The sequence below is a fragment of the Gavia stellata genome, chromosome 12, assembly GCF_030936135.1.
Source record: "Gavia stellata isolate bGavSte3 chromosome 12, bGavSte3.hap2, whole genome shotgun sequence".
Classification (NCBI taxonomy): Eukaryota; Metazoa; Chordata; class Aves; order Gaviiformes; family Gaviidae; genus Gavia; species Gavia stellata.
Window position 1 is genome coordinate 6,156,072 of NC_082605.1, and position 22,616 is coordinate 6,178,687.

At 44.0% G+C, this 22,616-nt stretch overlaps 1 protein-coding gene across 1 annotated transcript in view; it reads right to left on the bottom strand.

Annotated features, from left to right (window-relative positions):
• The window catches only part of RAD54L2 (RAD54 like 2), a 44,004-nt gene extending 22,438 nt beyond the window's left edge, over window positions 1-21,566 (bottom strand). Inside the window, exons 1-2 of the mRNA XM_059823166.1 lie at window positions 21,419-21,566; window positions 10,784-10,791 (exon numbers count right to left, since the gene is read on the bottom strand). Coding sequence (XP_059679149.1) covers window positions 10,784-10,791; window positions 21,419-21,566 — 156 coding nt within the window. The remainder of the gene's footprint in view (window positions 1-10,783; window positions 10,792-21,418) is intronic.
• Between the last annotated feature and the right edge of the window lie 1,050 nt (window positions 21,567-22,616).

The window sequence follows — 22,616 nt, forward strand, 5'->3', positions numbered from 1 at the left end:
GGACACCTGCACACACCCAGGCACTCTGTCCTGCAAGGTATTCTGAATGCCAAGAGGGACACAACTATCTTTTCTCATGCACTTCATAGAGGTTTAAAATGTGCCTGCACTATCAAAACCCAGTAGACCTGATTACAGCACGGCTCTGGTTAGTGCTGCAGACCAGGGGTTACCACTTTTCTTTGCTCACTAAGCAGCAACAACCACCGCCCCCAGCTGTACATACAAGCAGGGGGAGGTGTTTGGCTTCTCGATCGACACTTGCGTATTACAGTTTAGAAGTCTCCGTAAGGGAAAGAGTCGTGACTGCTCTGTATAACTCTGCTTCAGATGCTCCCTGTGGTATGACTGCCAGAGCTGCCCCTAAATACTGCACACAGGTGTGACTCACGATGCATAACATGGCAAAAGATTTGTCCCACAGTGGGGCACTTCCTATTGCGCCTAAGCTTATAAAACTTACCTCATAACCTCCTTCTTGCAAAGTACTCTCAAATTTCCCATACAACAGCACGGGATGCAGCCTGGAGAACATTCTCTAGCATCTCTGATTCAGCAGTGAATTGCTCTTGACACATATAGCCTGCTCTGCAAGGGGGGTCAGCTTGCTGTGAAGTGTCATGAAGCAGCAGATACATTTTTGGGGGTGTGAGATTTCTGTAACTAACACAGTCTTCTCCTGACACCGAGGTGTGTGAGAAACAGTGTTATAACTGCATCCAATCTCCACGGTCCAAGGCAAACCTCAATAAGACCAAGTATCTGTGCACACACAAGTAAACATCCGTGGCTCTAGCAACAGTCCACCACCCCTAGGAGTATAGAAATTGTCATTCAGGATAAGAGCTGAGGGTCCCCTACCTGAGGCTGTTGCACAAGAGGGTGCAAGAGACCCCTCAGTAGACAAAACACTGTGTAAGATGATTACTTCCTTGCCTCCTCAGTTACTAGCTAGCTAACGCTTTTAGCTAGAGGTTCACCCTCCTCCTGGGAGGATAACTCCAATGACTCCAGGGAAGGCATACCACTGAAAACCAGACACTTGTTTATTTCTAAAATCATTTCACTACGGAAACTCAGGATGCTGACCAGCAGTATTTTGCTGAGTCTTTGGGCATTATTTCCTACCCTAAAGACAGGGATGTGCATGCATGGTGAGAGGAAGGTAGCTGCATGCAGAGCAGCGAGGAGTTAATTCTTGCTTTGGGAGCTCTCTTTTGTCCTGCACAAAGAACAAGGAGCAGTTAAATATTATTGCAGGCGTTCTGGGAACTTCCATGCAGTTCGTGGTCAATAGCTTGTCAGAGACTAGCTAGTACTAGCTAGTACTACTACAGCCAGTACTGAGCTGTCAAAGCAAGAATGGGAGGGGCACTGAGGGGTGGCATAAGAAAGGCTAATTGCACAGCTCCCGCTGCAACGCTCGCAGTCACTGACACACTGAACTCCAACTGTGCCAAAGGCTGGAGAAGTGACTCTGCAGAGCAAGCCCAACTGCAAAGGCACTGACAGGCTGGAAGATGTTCTCTGGGGTTATGTGATGTTTTCGCAGTGCACTGGGCGCTGGAGAGGTGTGTAGGTGATGCCCGAGTTCAACTGTACTTGGCACCTGAAGAAGAGCAGTTCTCTAACTGCGGCACAGCAATTATCTCAGAGGCTGACAACAGCTGGTGTGCTCTGGCTCATCCTGTATTCAGCTGAAGCGGAAAATAAATTAAATATTTGCAGAATATTCTTTCTCTGTATGCAACTGGTGCAGCTGTTCCACGGATGCCATGCAGGCAGGGAGGAGAGCTGTCTGCACAGAGCACCCTCTCATAGAGGTGACATTACAAAACACTCGAGCACCCCAATGCTGGAGGCAGGAAATTCCTTGTAAAACCCTTTAAGGATGGTGTAGGCAAAAGTAAGGGGGCAGCTCAGGCTCCCTTCCTCCAGGCCCTAACTGCTGCAACACCCAGGAGAGCCACAAAGCCCCTTCCCGGGGCTTGACACACATCAACGCCTGGTTCCTTCCTCCCGAAGCACCAGGAAAGCCACCCAGCAGCAGGGACGGAGGGGGACGCAGCCCCTCCAGGGACCCAAGGCTGTGGCTACCCGCTGCAGCAGCTATCAGGGCAGCTAATTAGCTACAAGACTTTGTTCTCCTCGGAAAATAATCGGGCTCAGCCTTGGGAGGCAGGACGCCCCTCCCAGCCACAACTGCTTAACAAAGCCCTAATTATGTAAGCATTATATAACCCAGCACACCTACCCCCCCGCGCCGCAGCACCGGCTCGGCCGTGCTCCCCGCCAGCATGCCGGGGCCCAGTACGCCAGGGCCCCGCACGCCGGGCGCCTCTCGGCCCTCTCCAGCCGCGAGCAGCTGCCCACTCGCTGACAACACGAGAGACGACACTGAGCCGGGATCAGCCTTTTGTCTAAACCAGTGGTTTCTTGCGTGCACGGGGTACTCCTGTGCTTGTCTGGGTGCCCCTCGTGGATGTCCTGTCCTCGCCAGGGCCACGGCTGTGGGGAGCCCCCAGGCCAGGCGTGCTGTGCCCCAGCCAAGAGGGCAGCCATGCCATGTGCCTCGGGCAGCGGGAGCTGCAGCTCCCAGCCCCTCTGTGCATGCTGGCCCCGCTCGACTCCAACAAAATGCAACCCACTGAACAGAGATGACCGATTTCCACCACTGCTCTCGCCTCAGCTCTGCCGCCGGCTGCGATGGTTGGTGTCCTGCTGAGTCACAGCCGCGGTACTGCGAGACACAAAGGCATCTTTCGGTCTGAGCCTGCCCAGCCCCAAAGCTTGCCTGCTCCCAGGGGAAGCTTCCCTCGCCTGTCAAACGGCACGTACATCAGCTCTAGCATCTTCATTCCCGTTGCCGATTTATCTAGGAGTTAACCACCTCAGGTCTGTCGTTCATACTTGTCACTGTAACCAGACACAGAGACTGTCATATTGGTATAACAAATAGCGCTGCTTGAAGTGTGAGTAACACATTTTTCATTTCTCTAGGTATCTGTAAAGCGATCAGTCGCTGCAGGTTCAAGACACCTACGTGAAATCTGCAGATTACCGGTGAGAGGTGGCAAGCTGCCTCCATCCCCAGCCCAGGACCAGAGGACGGAGGGGAGAGACGTGAAATGAGCTCTGAAGAAACCAGCACAGGCTCTGTGGGCCAGAGCATGGGGAGAGAGCCAGACCAAGAACACACAAAAGCCAAACCCATCTCCAGATTCCTTGGTCAGGAAGTAAGCCCCAATCGATTGAAAACTTTGAAAGACAAATTATAAGGCGGCACTGTCCTTCTTTTTTTCCTTCAGAGGTCTTTCAGCGTATCAGTTACTGATGAGGTTATGCTGCAGAATAAAACTCCTTTCCTGTCCTGAAGGAATCCTTCAAGAGCAAAAGGCAGCAGAATTGAAGGGCAGGAGCAAGGAAGATACCGCCTAAAAACCAAAGGGAAAGGAAGCAGCCAAGAAGTGCCGAGAGGCAAACTGGAATATCAAACAGCCAACTTTGGTGACAGACAATATATCTTCTAACCCTGGGATTATGCAAGCAGAACCAGGCCCCAAATACCCAAGAGCTCTTGTTCTGGCTGGACCTCAACGCTGCGGACGCTGAGACCCGGGTTACATAAACACCAAAGAGCACTTATATAACCGTTGTATGGCACAGGCTTGCAGCCACTGGCACCCCGCGTCGCCGGAGCGCGGCAGGTAGCTGCTCCGGCCAGCTCTGCGCCGGGGCAGCTGCGTCCAGCCCCTCCGGGACCTTGCACAAGCTCCCGAAATGCAGCCCAGGTGGGGTGCCCCTCAGGTTGTCCTCCCTCTCATAGGCACCACTGAGGAGAGGTTGATGGTCACTCCGCAGCACTGGGTAATTTCGTGTCCGTTTCCAGCTCTGATATGCTCTAAGGAGGGTTGTGAAATTTCAAATCAAACATTTTCGTAGTGCTTTGAGATGGTAAGAACTGGAGAAATGCAGAACGCTGCTACCTGGCATCCCTCTTCTAGATATATAATCAAAATTACTTTTCCCAATAAAGTCCTCAAACCTAAAATGTAAACTGCCTCTTCCTCACGAGCCCCCCCCTCTCTTGCACAGACACTGCAGGCATTAGTCAAGATGGGGAAACAAAGCCAGGAAAAGCACCCGTCAAGGTAGCGAGTGAAGCAGGGATGGGCTGCATTTGTCCTTTAGCCAGGGGTGTGCGAGAGTAACCGAGTTACATAAAACTACTGCACCGGAGTCAGGAAGTGTTCCAGGCTCGAGTGCTGGGAAGTTTTCAACAAGCTGCGCGCAGGAGGGAACTGAAACCTCCCCTTTCTGGTTATCCCAGTTAACTAGTAACCCAGAACATAGTTTTGCCAGCCAGATTACAAAAATTACCATAGGGATCTAAAACACAAGTAACCAGATTTAACCTTCAGACCTTACTTATTTTCATAATAGTTCAAAACCTTAAAAAAAAAAAAATCTGATCCTTTCTATTAAGGTGGATAAATATTGATTTAGGTAGCAGAGATAAATTTCCCATCCCAGCTTCAGAAAACAGATGCATATGGGGGCTTGACATGTCCCCCGCACAGTGAACTCAGCTGGCTGCTACCATGACTCTTCTAGGGATAAATTTCAGGGACTAAGAAAAGAGGACGAGTAGGGGAGCAAGCATTCTGCATTATGCAATGATTACATAAGCATTAGTTTACACTAGGTAGCTGGGAGTTGTGGTATTAGCTTTATACCAGGATACCCTCAGAGCAATGAGAAATAATAAAGAAGGGATTATTGCTGCCACACGCTTCCAAGGCCAACAAAATGGCAAACAAACAACGAGCACAAGCCACACTTTAATCTCTGCCTCAAACCCTCATCATAGCTTCGTTCAGGACCTGTTAACAGGGAGAGGGGAGAAGACATCTGATACTCACTCGTAATTTAAGAGAGTGGCTTGGGAAATAAAGCATCCTTCAGTATCTGAGTGCTCCTTTATTGTTGCTCATGATGGCAATCGTATAAGACAGGAGAGAGTTCAAAATTGTCATACCTGGCATTTGCACGCTACTTCAGTGTCAACTGAGTTCACAACCATGACATGGTCCTCACAATAACCTGTGAAACACCCTCACGTGCATCTTGCAGAGGAGGAAACTAAGGCAAAGAAATTAGGTAGGCATCAGTGCTGAGTAACTCCCAAGTTGGTGGCTCCCTGTCCTATGTTCCGAACAACAGGGTCTCTTTCCTTTCCTCAAATATGATTTCCTACTTGGAAAAACAAAACATAGCTGTGGATTTTTTTAGAACTGTAACAAAGCACAGAACTTCAGCTGCATTCCCTTTTTCTGCTTCAGTATCTAAAGTAATTTCAGAGGAATTTTTAAGGACTCTGTTTAATAAGGGAGGCATCACTTGGGAGAAAAAATGCAAATTGTTGAGTTTGAGCCCGTGTGCCACCACATTCCACTGGCACTTCTCCCATCAAGTGCAGCCAGAAAAGTGACCGAGAGCACTGGAGAAAGCTAATAAGATCAGGATGAAACACCATCACAAAAAGAACAATCTGCTTCTAGTTTTCCTTTCCAAAATATTGGTGCTGCTTTTTGTGCTGCTAAAGGAGTTTGGCAAAGGCCTGCAAAGTTGTTCATGGCAATCAGACTCACACAAATTGAAGCCACACTGTCACAAGGACATCCCCATCCAAAACACATAACACCCCAAAAGCTAAGCTCATTACAGCCTGGAAAAAAGACAAGCACTGGTTCCTTCATAAGGCTGCTAAAACTACAACTACCTCTATGGTCAAAAAAGTAGCATACGTGCGTATAGAGAGGAGACAGGGCTCTTTTTAAAAAGAGACTTTTTCTTGCAGGGCAACAGCCTCTTTTCCTCTTTTCAAATGGAGGATAGGTAGTGTTCTGCAATAAACCTTGATTTACTAGCTCGTGGGTGCTACCATAAAAATAATTAAAATGCTCTTTAACTTCCCAGAAACATTTATAAAATACTAAACAGATAGCACAGCACTGCATATACAAAAGCGCTTGCTACTTTGAAGACCCCAAAGAAGTGTTCAGGCACCTGGAGTGAGAAAAAGCCATGTAAACCAGAGAGGAAAAGAAATACTGACCCATGGTTGAAGCACAAAGGCAGGGAAGAACATGATGCCCCAGCTCTGCCCCAGACTCACTGTGTGACCTTGTGCAGTTTTATCATCCTCTCTGGGGACAACATGGCCATGGAAGTGGGATGGAGACCCTCCTGGATCCACCAGCCAGAGCACAACCATGTTAGATCAGTTACAAATGCTTCCTCAAACAGAGATAATTTTCCCACTGGTACAGCAGACTGTGATAAACCTTGCCCCAGACTTTATAAGTTGATGAGTACAATGCTGTACACGGATGAGTTCATTTGCACTCTTGCTCTCTTATGTTTGTACAAATGAAGCCCCAAAATACCTTTCCATCCAAAATTTTTGGAAGGCTTCTAATCTTGCATTCTCCCTCCATCTTTGTGACCTACAGTCTCATTTCCAAAGGCATCTTCCCCTCCCCTGTCTTCTCTTTTTATACCTATTATCTAGACTGAGTTACATAAGCCACTTGTATCACCCAGATTCCTCATTTATCCAAACTTATTCTGTATCCTAATTCCTTTCTCTTGTCAGTTCACACCCTCCCAGAATGAGCTTCTTTGTCCTGCCACCACAACCAGAGAACTAAGAAAGCAAGAAAAGATGGATTTTTTGCTAGAATCCACCCCTCACACTAATGGACAATAAACACCGCGTGGCTTCTTTCCATAAATCTCACAAAGACCACACTGCACTGGACTCCCATAGTAAACCAGGAACCCAGAGCTGGAACTCCTGGGGACCATTTTTGATCAGCCTATTACCTTCATAGCATGAACTCTGGAGGTATTTCCTAAGTGAACAAGGTGGAAGACACTTGGCTTCCCTGAATACCTGACCTCAAAGTAACGAGTTAAATTACAAATTTAGAAAGTTCTTCAAATCTGAACAAAGTTTTTTCTCCAACACACAAGATCCTCCCACCATCAACCAAACTAAGCAGTAACCATCCCAAAACCGTAAACTGGTGTTAGGGTTTTACCAGCATCTTCCATTTGATGGGTGGGGAGGAAGAGCCAAGTAGCTCTTAGTCTATTAGACACTATTTAGGGGATCTGGAGCAAGCATCAACAGCTCTGCCCAGTGCCCAGACTGCTGCCCGGTCAGCAAGTCACCAAATATTTCACTGACAAAGGCAGCTCTCAAAACTCTGATCAAGTAGGATGTTGGGGGAAAGCATACACAAAAAGTTGAAGGGAAGAGGACACTGAATATAAAACCATACTGATATTAACAGCTGCCTCCTCTCTTGCTAAAAATTACTTTTGCAGTATTACAATATGACAGCAGCAGAAACAACAACAGCCAGACACAGAACGTCGCATCACCAAAGTCTTCACAATTAAAAGCACAAAGAAAGAGTGAGCTTCTTTCTCATATCCCCTCCATCAAGCCACCAGGCACTGCAAGACTCTGAAAATTCAACCATTTCCATCCCCGCCCGGTAGGTAGCAAATTAAAACCTGAGCCCCACAGAGGAGTCTCTGTTCCTGATGCACTTTGCTAGCCACCGAGTAGGGTGCTCCAGCACAGGAGTGGGAGAATGGATGGTCTGTAACAGGAAAGCAAGAGGGAAAAGAAAATGGGGGGAAAAAAACCAAAAACAAAACCAGAAAAAAACAACCTGTGTCCTACCTGGAAACTGCTGAGACTCATCCAAGAGTAACATGCTGCTCAGTGAACTGAGGCAAGACCTCTGCCCGTGACTCTGCCCCAACACTTGTTCAATGGGGCTGCACACTGTCAGCCCTTCTGCTATTCTTGTCTCAGGGTCTTCAGGACAAAAGTTTCCAGTCACTCCCGACAACTCGTTATCTCTGCCCGCAGTCCAGTGAGCACTAAATCCACTCTCACTGGCTGTTCAGTTCGCAAGCGGGAAATGCCTCCTGATAACACAGTCCAGGGTACAGGCAGGGAAACCTGCACTTTAAGGTTTCTGAAAATAACTTTGGTAAATAGCTCCTAGTGCTTGAATCCACCCAGCCGGTGCGACGGTAATCAGTACGCATATATCCTCCCTGCACCCAGCCGAGACGGACCAGGGTCACTGTTATATAACTAGTTAAATATGCCTCGTGTTCAGCCTAAATAAAAATTGTCACTATCTCCTCCCCTGCTTAGAGAGTCGAACAACACAGCCCTGCCCGAGGTAGCTGCTGCTCCACTGGGGACCGACGCCTGGAGCTGCGCTGCCCGGCCGGTTTGGCTTCGGTACGTGTTCCCGATCCGCGGGAGCAACCTCAGTTACGCCTGGGAAAAGAGTTTTAAAAGAGAGAAGAGGAGCAGGGAGGCTGAGTGGGTGTGTACGGGGGAGGTCTCTCTCCTCACTCTCAGCTCGAGCGGCAGAGCTGCACGCCGTTCGGATCGGATCCCATTCACTCAGCCAGTGATCCAGTTCAACTAGTGGCAGAGACCAAGACTGAGAATAAAATAAAAATCCTTACATAACCATTCAGGCTCCAGCGGGGCCCCGCACAAGGGGAATCCCAACAGACAACAGGACATTCAGAGCAGGGGACACGTGGGACCGTAACCCCGCTTCCAAGTTTCACAGCACAAAAGGAAAAGAAGGGGGGAATGAGTGGCAAAAAGAAGTACAGCCTTTTTGGCTTTGAAAACAGTATTAGTATCTGTGATTTTATGAACTATTTGCATGATGCCTGCCAACTTCCAAGAAACCTGGACAATGGAGACTGAAACCTGAGCAATTTGTTGGGAGCTGGTAACTTGTTTGCACAATAATAGGCGAAAGAGCATCCTATTTGCTTCGTTAAATCAGCATCTCGTACAGCACCGCTAGTCTGCAGAAGGCTCTCAGTGCAGCAAATGGACAATGAATGAGATTTCCCAGTTTTTAGGAAACAACCTTTCAGAATTTGTGGAGTGCAAGCTTATTCTAAGCGAGCCTTCCTTCCCATCATCCATCTGTACCAGGACAGGTACAGGAGAGAGTAAGAAAGCACAGGAGAGACTACTTTAAAGCTGGGGTTGAACCCCTAAAAGCTAACCACCACGCCTTGCCTTCTTCAGTGCTACAGAGACTCTTCCCATGCCTGATTTCCCTTCCCAGGCGTACCCAATGCCAGTAACAAACAGCAAACCTGGGTTGACAGACACGTAATGAAATCAGCTCGCTCCTAGTGAGCATTTGTCCAGGTAATGAAGTCAGCTCTCTGCTGCAAACAACTGGCAAGCAAGAGTCAGGAAAAGCAGGGCGGGCACCGGAAGCCCAAAGCAGGCTGTGTCTGAACAGCCCTGGCACAGATCTGCAGGACTCCAGGACAATGTGCCGCACACTCCTAACAGTAATTGCTGATCTAGAGGTCTGCAAATACAGCCAGGGCAGAGCTTGGTTACCCTTTGCAAACATTTTTACCACACCTTTCATTCGAGAGGGTGGCAGAGCGCAGTGAATGCTTGCTACCATCAACATATCCTCATTGTGTCAGGATACATCACCACTTTGAAACAAACCCAAGGTGCTATTTTCATAATTAGAGCCATATAAATTTTACCAAAGAAAAGATTATGAACTGTATTAAAATTAAGAGGCCTGGTAACAGGACAGCCTTTCACCTATGTCACAGATTCAGATAGCCTGGCTGGTACACAAGAACATACAGTGTTTATCAAGGGGGAAAAGAGGGACAAATATATTAAGAAAAGTACATAGCCGAGGATCTTGCAGCAGGCCTTATAAGGACTTTGTAGGGTTGGAATAAATAACCAAACATGACCTCAGCATCTGACCTAACAGATTTATGAAACTGGGAAGCAAGATTTAAAGACAAGTATTTGTGTAAATACAACTAGGTACTTTCCAAGGCATGCTTATTACAGCAATCAAGCATGAGGAAAATGGCAGTTCAATACACTGGGGGAAACAGGAGACTTATACCTGTCCTTCTGCACACAGCAATAAAAAGGGAAGTTCCTTCTTCACCTTAGTGTGCAAAATGGAAAGGAACTTTTCTACCTTTTCTACTCACAACAGCCTACTGGTGAGGCCATCACCATTAGCCGTGATAAATACGTATTCGCACAGCCAAGAAATAGATCTGCCAGAAACACTCAGTTTACAAAATGATCTCCTCATGGAAGGTAATCTTGTTATAGATAAGCCCATTTACTGAATAGCTTTTCTGTGAGGCCAGCCTTGCCAGTAAGGAAGAATGTTCTCCCCCCCCACCCAGGGTCTCAAATCTTACATAGCTGTCATACCTCCCCTACCTCATGCTCAAACCACAAGCTCTTTGCAATTGTATGACTGTACTATACATCAGAAAGGACTTCTCACGAAACTGTTGTCGCTTGAGAAGTTCCCTTGCAAACAACATAGGAGATTCCCCTGTTAAAAAAAAAGAATTCACTATAAAATTTGTATTTTCACAGAATATCAAAAGGCCTTTCAGAACATGGTTTTTATTCATCTGCCAAGTCTTTTCAGCAGCAATGTCAGCATCCCTGAGCACTGCAAATTCATAAGGGTTAAAACTCACACCTAAATCTGCCTACACACACAAAAAGCTCAATTGCGAAGTTTTTCAGGACACTAGCCCCTCTGCACAGCAGAGACCATTGGAGATGGGGGCATGGGGGGAATCAGACTAAACTCAGCTCAACTAAAAAGTTTCAACAAAATATCCCAAAACATATCACAAGTGACTCTCCTTCCCCACCCCCATGCCTGTTCTCCACCCTGAACCTGGTTCTCTCAACCCACTGCTCCCCTTGCTGAGCTCTGCAGGCCAAGCAGCTCCGGGACTGCTCAACATTGACCTGGATCCAAGCCCCCAAGCGCAGTGCGGGTGAGAAGCACTGGATCCACAATGTGCCACCATGCTCTTGGTCCCTGCAAGCTAGGGTGGTTCCCTTCTCTCCAATGACTGCCCTGGCTGCTGTTCACTCATTGCCGCCCTGCAGAACAGACGAGACCTTCTTTGCCCATCCTCGACTGCTCCACGCTGGCTGTGCAGTCCCTTCCCCATCCCACAGCTTCCTCACAGCCGTGCTCCACATTCACTAGCTGCTTCTGCACACCCCACTGATGTCCAGCAAGTAGAGAAGCTGCCTACAAATCTGAATTGTTTGTAAGTTATTAAACACAAACGAGGCTTGACAGCCAAATTTCATTCTTGATTATCAGCTGCTAGTAGCACATACAAATATAATTAAGGCTACTTTCCCTGTCCTGTTTTCCATGTTGTTGTAGCAACATGGAAAACACACAACAATATCAGTTTTGAGTTGGTTGTGGTAAAAGGTGGTGTTTATCAACCTAAACCAGTTCAGACAGAATCAAACTCCACAACACTATTGGTTGCCAACTGAGTATGGCTGGGCTTTGAGAATCATTTGCTTTTTAAACAAACACTGCACTGTAAATAAAAACTCTTTTTTAGTGAGATCTAAACCAATCATAGAAAACCAGAGAAGTCTTTCCATTGATTTTAGTGAGTTTTGGACTGAACCATAAGGTGTAAAATTTGATCAATCTATTTTCTCTCATTTTATTTGTATTCATATACATCTTGGTTTATTTTATTTCCCATGCTCATCTAAATCATAACTGGGGGGGGGAAACTGTTCATAATGCAACAAAAATCTAACCACACAAAACACAGGTAGCGATGAAACGCAGTGCCTTCTGCAAATGCTTTTCAAACTGTCACTGTGTCAAAACATATACTGCTTCAGACTTCAGTCCCAGGCTTTCAAAGGTTGTTTAAATGCATTGAAGAAAACAAGCTGTTATTAGACAAGATGTAATGATTTTAAGTAAAAGGATTTATATCATAGATATTTTTCATCACCTTAATCAAAGCTAAATCCATTGAGTTACAATCCCAGTTATATTCAAGAAAGTGATTCTCATCTCCTCCTATAACTTGCTACATTTCTGCTGCTACAGATGACATGATGTATTTGTGCACCATAGAAGAGTGATTTTGTACAACTTTAATTTCATTCCAGTTTTCATCTGGAAAGTGCAAATTTGACATAAATCACAAGCTAAGAGTACACAAAAGTGCCATTTTAAAATTGCTTCTAATAGTTCAAGTATTTAAATATTTTACATAGATGAAGATTACCTACAGATGTTTTAATTGCAAAATTTGTTTTGACAGAGAATTAAACTAGAAGTTTCTGTTCACCTAGCCCAAAAGGATTTTTATCTTGTAGCTTTCTCCTGTCTCATTCCTATTTGCATATTTGCAAGTGAAAATAATGTCTTCTGACTCCTACTTAGGAATTTTTTTTCAGACTGAGTCAGGGAACTGCATGTTGAAGAAAATGTGAACAAGACATTTTCAACATCTGTAGCACAAACTAGTGTTATTAAAATAAAAAATGGGTATTGCATCAAAAAACTTTGATCCAAACGATGAGCCAGACACTTCTGAAAGTTCAGTGTTGCAGTTTTCTATAAAGCCTAAGCAGGAAATTAAAATGACAAATGAAGGAAAATAACTGTGATGTGATACTGTGTTTTAAAATCTAAAAAATACTTGTAATTTAATTAAAACAGTTACCCCTCCTTCCCAACTTGCTGCTGCTTCTTGGCTAAAAATATTATACAACATATAGCTACATGCACACTTTATTTGACCAGTCATTAAAAACAGCACAATACCAGATAAGTTAAGGAAAAATGAAAATAAGGACCCTTTGCATAGTTTAAACTCAAATGTAAAACTGAGAAGTGTTCCACCCAGTACATTTGAAAATAAAAGGGGCACTGCCTAAAACGTAAAGCAGAGGATTTTGACTTTGGCTTCATCTCACTCATCAGGCGACCTTGGCAAAGTCACTTTGCCACTCCTTACCTGTTCAAGAGGGCAAATACCACATTACAAATTTGCTCATTAGTTTCCTTGTGATTTCGTCATGGTTTCCGAAGTCACAGGTGACAGAGTATGGTATCTATTAGCGATGACCAAGTGCAGTACAAAGCTGACTATTGAAAATGTACATGGGAAAAAAGATACCAAACATGACAGTGAAGTAAGTGTGACTATCCTTCGTTAGAGATTCTCTGGCTGCTTTGTGAAAAGAGAAAAGCAATTTTTTGGCCAATAAAGCACAATCCCCATATCCTGCAAAGCCTATCAGAAAAGCAGGAAGAAACAAGATACTTCTCCTCTCCATGTAAGACTTAGAGAAATTTCTTTGTTCAGCTTATAACCATTTGCTCATTGACCCTGCTCCCTGTGCATTCGTGCTACTCTCACATTTGTGGCAGCTTTAAGAAAAGAGAGCATGTAGCTACAGGTAAAAAAACATTTGAAAAAAATCCATACACATATACACAGAAAATGCAGAGCCATGGATGTGGGCTGTTTTTGAACCGCAAAGAAGGATTCCTGTTTTCCATCATATGCAATAGATCAAAGGGAAGGAGGAAGAAAAGGGGGAAAAAGCGTAGCTAGTTATAATACCACATCGTTTCACGAGATCAGGCAGTCCCTGCACCCAATCGTGGGTCTGAAGGAAGCAGAGCTCTGGCGTCATCACCTCCTTTTAAAGAAGTAAAGCAAGTCATTACTCCAGGTTATGTAACACTTGGGCTATGCCAGACTTTGTGCCACCCTCTCAAAAAGGAAGCTGCTGTCAGAGAGCCTGGGAGGGGGGCAGAGGAGTCACGAATGTTTTCATTTGGAGCTCCCCCTGCTTAGGATAAGCAGAGGATACCAGGAAAGAGTCCACACTTTCAGACAGAGGAGGCAGACGGCAAAAGGCTCAGTGACTGACCGGCAACATCGTCAGTCTGTAATTCCCTGCGAAGGGGGCTGGGGGGGACAGCACCCATCAGGATCTCATCCTTCCTTCCCACAGCAGCCTTCAAGCCACACCTCACCCCGCTGAGAATAACCTAGTTCACAGGGTTAGTTAAAATGCTGGAACCAGTCAATAAAACCCCCACAAACCCCAGGCACCACTCCTACACTCCTCTCCATTCTTGTTACCTTCCCCTATTCCTCCCAGATTTATGGGCAAAGAGCCTGTAGACTTCCACCTGCCTCTATTACCCTCCAACAACCAAACCTGCCCCAACACAAACAAAATGCCCAGCAAGGCAACCTGCAGCTTTGGGTTTGGCAGAAAGGGAGCTAACAAAGCATACAGTACTGGCTGTTCCCAGAAAAGCACCCAAGAGGTTTGGCTTTTTTTAATGTCACCATTTAGTGAGTCCAGTAAAGCCACTTCAAGGGAGCTGGGTGCCTGCCATGGGGTCTGCATGGGCATTAGCAGCTCTCATACAACATGCTGGGTACACAGACACTTGCTAGCCAGGCGGGTCCAAACCCCTCAGACTGCACACAGAAACACCATTTGTTCTGAAAGACAGACTGTACTACAGGGTAACTGCCAGAATAAAAATAACGGGTAAAATATGCAGCCTTCTGTAACAAAGCAAAGCTCCCAGAGAAATCAGTGGGGTTTCTGCCCAAATACGAGAGGCAAACCTTCTTCCCTGCAGTCTCAATGTAACCTTTCTGCACTACTCAGTAACCAGGATTGCTAAAACTGCAAGTGCTAGTATCCAGTCTCTTTTCACCTTTGATACCAACTATATCTTCTGTATTTTATTCAGCTGGATTGTGGAAACATAGAAGACAGCCAGCTCCTAACTTTCTGGGTTTTAGGAAATCAACACAACTCTCGAATGTAAGATTTGCAGAGGCGGATAGCATATGCTTAATAGACACAAAGCAACTTCGGAGATGCTCTTATCCCTTTCAGGAACTGAGAAAACAGTAACAAAAAACCAACTTTTTAGTTATAGCAAGTCACCTGAGAAATGCGTGCAATTTCTGCAGTTAGATGCAGGTTTGCTGACTCTGAGTTATCCACAACCAGCTGACTTGGGGCTGAGCCCCACAGTCTGCACCTGTATGACAAAGCATATTTAAACACTCTGATCCGTAAGCATCATTTTCTAAGGTAATGCAGTTTCCCATAACAATTTGATAATTTGATAAGATTTAAAAGCATACCAATATGCAGGATGTTAATCCACAAGTAAATTCCTTCATATGTAGTGATTACTTTTGTACCTGTATGATACCGCATGTGCCATCCTCTTTGCATGCAACTATTGCCTTGGAAGACAGTCTACAAAAAGTCATTACAAGTTTTAAAATCTACCTGCTTGTTTAAGAACAGCAAAGTGCACAGTGGTACAAGGAAGTTCAGGTTTGGTTTCTGAGGCTTACAAAGATCAGGGCCATTGCGGAGACAACAAACTTACTGTTGAGAAGAGTTTATGTCCTTCTAGCTTCCTTAGAAATAGTACTGGTGGACTCTAGAGGGAGCTGCATCCAGCCACAAGTAACCAAAATAAAAGAATCATGATAGGAAAGTCCATTAAGAAGGAAAAAATGGGAAGATGTCAATCCCCTTCTCTTCCCCCAAGAAATCCACCCTGTGCTCTGCAAACAGAACTCGCAGATTAAATTATAGGATTATTACTTACCGGCACCCACCACTCTGGCATACATACACACAGAATACAGCAGAGCTTAAAATTAGAGGAACTCTCCTGATTGTCTCCAGTGCATTTCTAGATTTACAGAAGTCCTGACTTGTTTCTTTCCACACCTTTTTCTCCAACTCATCCACTTTCAATCAACAAAAAGAGCCTCCTCTCCACTCCAAGCTTACCCCGACAGGCCTGCACCCTTCCTTAGCCCCTGCCACCAGCCTCCAGCTAAACAACAAGGACAAGAGATCAAAGCACATGTATCACCAGTCTGAGGCAGAAAGCAAGAAGCAATCAAGTCCGCTGTGCCCATGTACTGCAGCAGATGGAAGCATCTCATTACAGGATTCCTCAAAGAGCAGCTATAGTCTCTGAGGCTGCCTTGACCTTGGGATGCCCATCTACCCTCGATACCACCCGAAGACACAGCTGTGAAAAGCTGCTTTCTAAAAGGAGTTGAGAGATTAAAGAAATAGGTATGTATTTTCTCCTCCTCTTCTTAAGGAATGCATTTAATTTTCTAGTAGATAGGGAAGACAACTTAAAAACAGTGTTTCCTAAGAGAATATGGTGTGCAGTCTGATCAAAAGTAGAAGGCAAAAAGATTTCAGGTTGCTGGGACTAATCTCCATTTACCAATACAAGCAGGACCATCCAATTCAAGTAAAAAATGCAGGTAAATTACTTTCTAACAGCAGCTCTCCCCCCCCCCCCCTTTTTTTTTCCTCCAGCAGTATGGGCCTTTCTAAATCTGTATATAAAATGATAAAGAATATCATTTGGCAGGGTATTATTCAGGAGACTGTCTCTACACTCTGCCTCTCAGTTTCATACAGGTGAGTATAACACGACCTAATTTATAAGAATAGCTTCAGATGAAAAGCAAAACCTCGTGTACAAGAACAGGAGGAGCCTGCTAAATGAACTGATTTATACCAAAGACTTTCCTCTCTTCCCCTGTAAGGACAGAAATTTGCTCAGTTCCCAACCCCACACATCCAGCTGGGGACTCCCACACACACCACAGTTTTGTTTTGTTCCAGCATTTCGTTGGGGAGAAGAAAAGATGGAATGCCTTGGGGTGGGAAGCACATGAATAACACGATCTCCCAAGATGAGCAGCAGCTCCCTGCACCTCAAGGATGCAATCATGGATCATTCGAAAAAAATATTAACCCACACTTCCACATGACTTTAAAAACAGATTTCCAAAATAATTTCAGCTTTAATTACTCCAGGTGCTAATGAACTTTCTAGTAAGCACGGTGTTAACTACTGATTTTTCCCCTCACGTTAGACAAGGAAATTATCCAGGCAGCTACAAATCGGTTTCACTTTCAATGTAATTGCACCCTTGCTGCATGCACCATGATGACGAGCCACAAAGAGCCACAAAGGAACATCACATTAAACAAAATCCATTCTTGCTATAATTTCATGCCAACATTTTTTTCCCCAACCACCAAGTGAAAATTGTACACAAAGCTGATCTAGCAGTACCCCTTTAAATAAACTGGCTTTCCTCTAGCAAGAGTTCAAGGGCCTGTACCACCAACACAACGGTGCTCCACATTCACTCCTCTCTTAGAGTCCATATGTCCATAGAAACCCCACACAGAGCTGTTTTGTTTTGCTCCAGCACTTTGCCAAGGAGGAGTAGGAACAGTACGAGTTTGAGGTGGGAAGAGGGAGCGCAGACTGCCTCCGTCTTCTCCTGTTCTCCATTAGTCAAACAGAGATGCCGCAGAGCTGGCATGCCCCCAGTCCTGGGGAAAGCAAGAGGGGATGGGACAGGAGAAAACAGGCAAAGTGGACAACACAGTGCTGAAGATAAGTCTAATTGTGTGGAGATTGTCGTATCGCAATAGTAGCATCTAATACGCTATTATTTGGTGTTGCCTGGTACATCTGTACATTAAGAATTGCAGTACGACCATGATATTGGAAAATTGTCAGCTGCTATACCTCAGAAGTACTGATTCCAGTCCCTGTCTGCTGTACCACACACCCTGTAACGCAAATACAACTAGTAGCCTCTGAGAACAGTGTCTGAATGCCTGTGTTCACTAAGGCACCTTTCAGAGAACTGAAACAACCAGCTCTTTACACTTTTACCCATGAGTTACACTTTAAAAAAGTGTTTAACCCACATACTCAGAGGTACGAAAACAAGCAACTTGCCATCACTATTAATAGCATAATTACAGCAATACGTATGAATAAGAGACAATGAATTCCAGAGACTTCAATCAGAGTAATCCAAAGACATTCAGAAGGTGGAAAAAAGAGCACTACAGTGGGATTCGTTCAAACACTCGACAGCTTTCCTCGGGAAAGCTCTGAGGTATGAACAGTCCCTGCATTTGAAACGATCTGTAAAATCCATATTGGAGGTCTGTTTCCTCTTTGCTCAAATTAGCTTTTATTCCTATGGAGTTCTACACAGCCCTGAGGAACTACCGGGATCAGAGAACAAGTGCAGGTCTTGAAACAGCCCTTTATCTCTATAGTCATCAGTTCATCACATTTCTAGTGAAAAGGATTTAGGGAGTTAACGAAAAAATTTCTTAGCAGTCACGCACTGATATCACAAAATCAAACATGATAAAACAAGTGCTGCTACCCACGAGTGATGAGAAAACAGATGCAGTGGGCAGGGATGACAAGGCTGGAAAAGCAGTGGAAGCCTCCAGCTAGGACTGAATCCTGCTGCTAGGATGGGTGTGCAGTCTGGCAGCCACTGGGAAGGGGCTATATGTGTCAGGGTAGGTATGTCCTGGAAGAAGTGCTCTAGAAAAAAAGACTAAAGCCGTAAGAGCTCCTACATATGATGTTAAGGTTCATTAACTGACCAGCACTGAAGAAATGTACAAAGGATGTAAGCTATGTGGTTATTAACTCTCACTAATTCAGAAATATTCAGAAAACTAGCCTCCTGTGCTCCTTTTCTTCCTTGAGGACAGGGGGAGAAGGTTTAAGAACTGCTTTCATCAAGACTGAAAGTTTGTACCGTAGAAGTCCAAACTAAAATAAACCCTAAGCCATCTATGGGACAGCCTACACTAAACACAAACAAAACTTCAGGTTCTCAAAGCAGAAATGAGAAAAACTGCACCAAAATAGAAGATAGCACTCTTAGTTACCAGAATGTAAAAAGAACACCAAGAAAATTCTGAAACTGAAACCACCACAAGTATTAATTCCACATACAACATATATCAGACAAAAACAGGTTAAACGTGCAAAACACAAGTCTGAAACTACTCTATCCACCATCAACAGGTGTGGATAACATGACATTAACCCTGGAAGATTCTTGAGTAATCTGAGTCACCATCAAAACATGGAAAACCTATGTTCCTAAAACAAAGACACTATTTTGCAAGCAAGCAGTAAAAATGTTAGGTTTATAATTGTTATAATCACTATCATTTAAAACAAGTAATCAGTTTCAGTTTGGAGAAAACATATATGCAGCCTGTTGCCCTTCCAAGGAAATAACTGAAAGATTAATAATCTTCTAAAACTTGTAGTGCTAGAAATATGCAAGAGCCCATCCACAAGGGAAGTATCCCCCCAGGATCCCCAATGGAACATCTACAGAACCACCAATACCACGAGGGGAGGAGAATAGGACAGCTGAGAACAGGGGGAACAAACCTTTAACAGAAATTATTAAAATTAAGCTTTTAAAAAGCTTCATAGTATAAACATTAGAGCACTTCCCTCCTTCTTGTGAATGAAAGTAAACTGTCTGTTCCTAAGAGGATTTTTATGAACGAGGGTCATGTACAAAGAGAGAGGAATATAAACATCAGATGGGCAAAATAAAATGATCCTCTTAATTCTGAAGTTAGCTATATTTCATAGGCTAAATAGCAGGAGACTGGTTTTATACTAGATCTAAGGTAATACAGATGTCAAATGACATTTCTGAGGCAGTATGTAGCTGTGAAGAGGTATCAGGAAAAGCAGAGTGGACACCTCCACAGAAAACAATAATTATACAGCTAAGCACACAGAAAGCATCCTGATACTCTGGCAGACAGAATTAAAGCTGAAACAATCTGAAACCTCAGACGCAATCTAGCTTTGCTCAGATTGTGTAAGAGAGAGTTTTTCCTGTACCTAATGAACAAGTATAAAAACATCTTATGTTAGTTATATGTAAATTGTCATCTTACTCTTCCTCATTATTTCCTGCTTTTGTTAAAATTTATTTTTAATTAATCACTAAAGAAATATAAAGCATAAACATGTTTCTAGTGTTTTAAGATGAAAATAAACAGCTGTCATTAATGGTTAGCAATGTTCTGATATACCTACATCAATTCTGTTTGCTTCAGAAAGAATAATCCTGACAAATGATTGAGAGTATTCAGCCACAACAATATAGATGTAGATGATAAAATACACAAGTTTATGATAAAATAACCATGGGGAATGACCCCCTTCACTTGGACATGACATACAGCCACTCCTCTCTGTTAATAAAAGTTTGTCTACAACGTCATGCTTCCTATTGCTCTGCTGGGTGCAGGTTCCCACTAACAAAGTGACAAGGTCACTGCCAGTCTCTTTGAGACACAGTAATCTGTGGCCCTATAACTATTTCCTGTGAATTCCCTTGTTTCTTACCTGAACTAACACTTCCATTTCTGCTACTTTCTCATTAGAAAAAGCCATCACACAAATAAAACCAGAGGAATAAAATTCATTTGTGTAAATATTTTATAAGCATTTTAAATCAAAACAGCATCTTCAAGTAGCATGTGGCTGAAAGAGTATAAAAAAACCCCTGAACAACACTTGAGGACAACAATGTACTTTGAAACCAAAAATACTTCAGTAACTAGAAGAAGTATCTGTCTTTAACACATTCTACGCTAGGAAGACGAAGACTATTCTCAGTAGGCCAAAGTAGGTGCATTCAAAAATCTGCACACCCTTTGAAATTATTAAAAATCACAATTTTAAAGGAAGCAAATACAGCATCCCCTTAGGCTCAGGCTATAGTTTTGTGATACAAGGAGTTTGGTGGCAAATACAGCACAGGGAATTCCCACCTGAGCCATGCACTCCTGTCTGTGTGCCCTAGAACATCACCCCTTCTGCTGGACCAACAAACATATTTCTAGGATCATGCCATGAACCAGAACAGTTACCTAATCTTGCTTAAATGTAACCTGCACAGCACTGGTCCACAAACAGCTATACTGGTCCCAACTGAAGAGGAGAGTGGGGCAGTTATAACTAGGTGAGGATAGAAGGTGACAACTTACTTAGTCAGCACTGCCACCTTTCATTTTGTAAAACAAACGAATAAACAAACCCCAGCCTGCATGCTGTCAGAAAATAACATTTTCCAATTGTTAAAGATGATTATTGTAAGTGAATGATAATTGTCTATAGCATCCATTAAATTGTTTACCTATGGGCAAGCCAGTGATGTAAATATATTTAATTTCACGGGATTCTTTTAATAATAGAAGTAATTGTAAATTGATTTATTTACTTCTTCATATAATTGTTTCCCCAGAATCTGTAGCTATTTTAAAAATTCCATCCTCCTTACAATTTATGCTTGTGGCTTGTTTTCAAGATGGAAATTTTTTTTGGCCAGGAGTCCAAATTTAACCTACATTAAAACCCCATTTAAACTAAACACCCACATAAGTACTTCTCCCTACCAAGCGCTGGACAAATCCTAACCCTTATGCTATCTACCAAGGTGTCACTCGCCGAAATTAGTAACGCAAGTTTTGTATAACAAATGTATGCAGAGATTCACAACCCCATTCACTTACCACTCTCATCAAGTAAGTCCTCCTCGTCATCCCCATCATTGTCCTCCTCCATCGCCTCCTCCTCATCTTCCTCCTCCTCCTCTTCCATATCCTCCTGCTCCAAGTCCGGGTCCAGGTCCGGATCACTCCCTGAGATTGACTCGTCTGACATGATTCCCAGTGGTGCTCCTTGTGCATTACCTGCTCATGTTCTACCGTGAGGCAGCCCTGCGAGAAGAGAGGTGCATAATGAGCCCAGTAAATCCCAACCTTTGAGCCTCAAGGCTCAAAATCATAGCAGGATTACTGCATGTAAAAATACAAATCTGCCATCAGCCTTTTAAATAACAGTTATATCAGACTGTGCACAAAATCCTGCGTAGAAAACGGATGCCATAAGCAATGTATCATAATGACACAGGCCCAGCATTGTGCAATCAGTATCAGAACCAATATATTAACTAATCACTCAAAAGCCCACCTTTTCTTTGGTATCCTTGACATGTACACAGCAGAAAGATTCCTAGTATCAATGTCTGATTATACAAAGATGAAAAAATAAATACATTATGTGAACAATTTCAGAACACTACTGTCCAAACATGGAGCACAGAAAAAAGGATCAGCCTCAGAATCCCATATGGATACCTGTTACCCTGATCCCCAAGCACTGCAAACATCACTACAGTATACAGACTGTGGGTCACAGACAGAAACGACCCTCCTGACTTAGCTGTATCCCCTGCGAAGGTCACCCAGCCACTCATCACAGCCTGTCTAAAGCCTCCATTCCAACCTACAGGACAGAGACAGCGTTACCTTAATAACGGTACGGACAGAAGACAACAAAGATCCAGTTTTTAAAGGTTGTATGTCCCTTTGTAAAGCAGGGTAAGAAGAAAAGTAAACACAAAGGAAGGATAGATCAGACAGAATTTGCATTTCCTTTCTCTAAAGGACAAGAACCTGAGCTGGCTGTGCATAACTCCTCTGTAATGCTACTCCAGTGCATCCCAGCAGAAATCATGGTACAAAACAACAATAAAGCCTAACGAGAGGGCCAGGGCAATCACGAAGTCACAAGTTTATCTGTTCAGATCATGCACTGCCACTTCTGGACAGTGATGGGGACTCCTGGATACTCCTCTTCCATACACGAAGAATTATCATAAAAGAGCTGTGTAAGATGGATGAAAAGAAAGAAACACAGCCAAGAAAGGAA